Below are 2,853 nucleotides of genomic sequence, written 5' to 3'. Positions count from 1 at the left end.
AGGTAATGCATACAAAGTGTCCACTTGGTGACAAGTTTTAGAGTTTTGGCATGCATGGTGTTAGGCATGGGCATACGGTTTTCAAGAAACATTGCAAACTAGAACTGCCCTCTGTCGAGTGCCTACTTGCTTGTTGCACACAAGTAGGCCTACTAGTGCGCAAGCAGAGCGTGCAAGTACTGTAGACCGCTACAAACTTTCAAATCTCAGCCTCTCTGTGAAAGAACGTTTTCAATATTGAATTATTAGGTTTAGATATTTGCTACGTACCTTGCTTTTGGAGGAAAACAAGTAGTATTTTGAAGTATGGTAATGATTACTTATGCCTGTTATTGCAGTGGTGTCAGATTACATGTATACATAGGGGCATTACCTTTAGTCCACCCGACACTGAAACATGTCATCGTTACGTCACCATCGATAACCAATTATACCCTGCCATTGGTACATATATTCATCACGTCATATGCTCATATGTCTATATATATGTATATGTCTATAGTATGTATATGTCATTTCTGAGTTGGTTAGTGGTATAATGTGGTTACTCGGGTGGTTTGATGCGTATGTCCCTTTAATCCACCCGACACTGAAACATATCATCATTACGTCACCATCGTAAACCAATTATACCCTGGTATTGGTACATATCTTCATCACGTCATGGGACATACGCTTCGTAGCATGACGGAAAACATACCTGCACGGTCTGCTTCCGTATGTCCCGTGCCAGCATATGACGTCATATCATTTGCTGCTAAGGGACATTGGTACATATCTTTATCACGTCATGGGACATACGCATCGTAGCACCTGACTGATAACATTACTTGCACGCTCTGCTTGCGCAAGTAACGAGTTGGGCTCACCCCCTAGTGGTCGGTTTGCAATATTAGATAGGTCAGTATGGTTGAGACCCCCAAATAATTGATAGAAGAGATTTTTCAATGGATTATGTCTCTATGCTAAATAAGGACGATTAAAACGATTCTGATGTCTCTCCACGATGAAACGCATTCCTGACACTGCAATGACATCACGGCGATGTCATTCCTACGTCACCACGGGCTGTGGTGGATATATAGCAGCTAAGGATCCATGGCTCTCAGTTACAACCCCAGAGAAGTTGTTAGTGTCGCTCAACCTAAAGAACTACTGTTAAGACAGTTATCACTGCACGCTTTGTATACTCTTATATAACGGTTAGATATATTAAAGGTATCTCTGTGCTCCATATACTGATCAGTCATGCCCCTGGAGAATCTGGAGGAAGAGGGTCTACCCAAGAACCCCGATCTTAGGATAGCCCAGCTGAAGTTCCTGCTGACCACGGCGGATGGGCAGCAACAAGGCAGCGAGGTGGAGACGGAGCTCATGGCCGCAGTCCGCACCAACAACATGGCGCCGTTCTATGAGGCCCTGTGCCGGGAGCTGAAGTGGCAGCCGGACGGTGAGCTGCTGGCCAACATGAAGGCAGCCAACCGCGACGAGCTGCAGCGCCTGGATGGTGTCCTGGAGGACGCCGAGAGGAACCTCGGCGAGAGCGAAATCCGCGACGCCATGATGGCGCGTGCCGAGCACCTGACACGCATCGGCGACAAGCAGGCCGCCGTTGCTGCCTTCCGCCGCGCATACGACAAGACGGTGGCGCTGGGCCACCGGCTGGACATTCTCTTCTACCTGCTGCGGATCGGCCTCTTCCACATGGACGGAGAGCTGATCACGCGCAGCTCCGACGAGGCACGCGCCCTCATGGAGGAGGGTGGCGACTGGGACCGCCGCAACCGCCTGAAGGTCTACCGGGGCCTGTACTGTGTGGCCGTGCGCGACTTCCGGCAGGCGGCCGAGCTCTTCCTGGACACCGTCTCCACCTTCACGTCCTGCGAGCTCATGGACTACAAGACCTTCGTCACCTACACGGTCTACGTGTGCATGATGGCCCTGCGGAGGCCTGAGCTTCGCGAGAAGGTCGTCAAGGGCGCCGAGATCCTTGAGGTGCTCCACGGCCTGCCCGAGGTTCGCCAGTTCCTTTTCTCGCTCTATGAGCGAGACTACTCCACCTTCTTCCGGTCGCTGGCACGCGTGGAGCAGGAGATGCGGCGTGACTGGCTGTTTGCACCGCACTACCGCTTCTACGCGCGCGAGATGCGCATCCGGGCGTACGGCCAGCTGCTGGAGTCGTACCGCTCGCTGACGCTCGGCTACATGGCCGAGGCCTTTGGGGTTGGCGCCGACTTCGTGGACCGGGAGCTGTCGCGCTTCATCGCCGCCGGGCGGCTCCACTGCAAAATCGACAAGGTCAACGGCATCGTGGAGACCAACAGGCCCGACAGCAAGAGCTGGCAGTACGACGAGAGCATCCGGAAGGGAGATGTGTTCCTCAACAGGGTCCAGAAGCTGTCGCGAGTCATCAACCTGTGAGAAAGGCGGTCCTCGACGAGTCATCGCCATGGTGAGAGGACCACCTACAAAGTAAAAGTCTTATAACTAATAAAGTGCGCCAAATTTGAGGATGGAAATTGGCACTGTGATTAGATGGAAACTTAACCATGAATGGCACCGAAATTGGCGCTGTGATTGGCCGTTGTGAATGGCTGGATGGTGTGCCATTATCGGCTGTGATTGGCTGAGCATCCCTAGTGGGTGTGCCAGGAGGGACACCCGTTATATAAGTGGCATATAACCCGTTCTCAGAAGTTGAGAATGGAATTGGCACCAATGTCATATAATGCATTTATGCATCTATTAAAGGTGGAGTGCTGGGATCCCCACCCCCCAAAAAAAAACATGATCATCAGGTAGGCTACTATAATTATACTAGGAGGAAGAATTGTATTTTCCAAAAAGTATACA

The 2,853-nt window shown here is 51.2% G+C and overlaps 1 protein-coding gene across 1 annotated transcript; it reads left to right on the top strand.

Moving 5' to 3' along the window:
* Positions 1 to 1,248: 1,248 nt before the first annotated feature.
* LOC306920103 (26S proteasome non-ATPase regulatory subunit 6-like) lies at positions 1,249 to 2,421 on the top strand (the record flags this gene model as incomplete). The annotated part of the gene is made up of 1 exon (XM_079496731.1): positions 1,249 to 2,421. One exon carries the CDS (start codon positions 1,249 to 1,251, stop codon positions 2,419 to 2,421), a length of 1,173 nt encoding a protein of 390 aa, XP_079352857.1.
* Between the last annotated feature and the right edge of the window lie 432 nt (positions 2,422 to 2,853).

The sequence above is a fragment of the Electrona antarctica genome, assembly GCF_951216825.1.
Source record: "Electrona antarctica genome assembly, chromosome: 1".
Taxonomy (NCBI): domain Eukaryota; kingdom Metazoa; phylum Chordata; class Actinopteri; order Myctophiformes; family Myctophidae; genus Electrona; species Electrona antarctica.
This window is presented reverse-complemented; position numbering and strand designations above follow the sequence as displayed.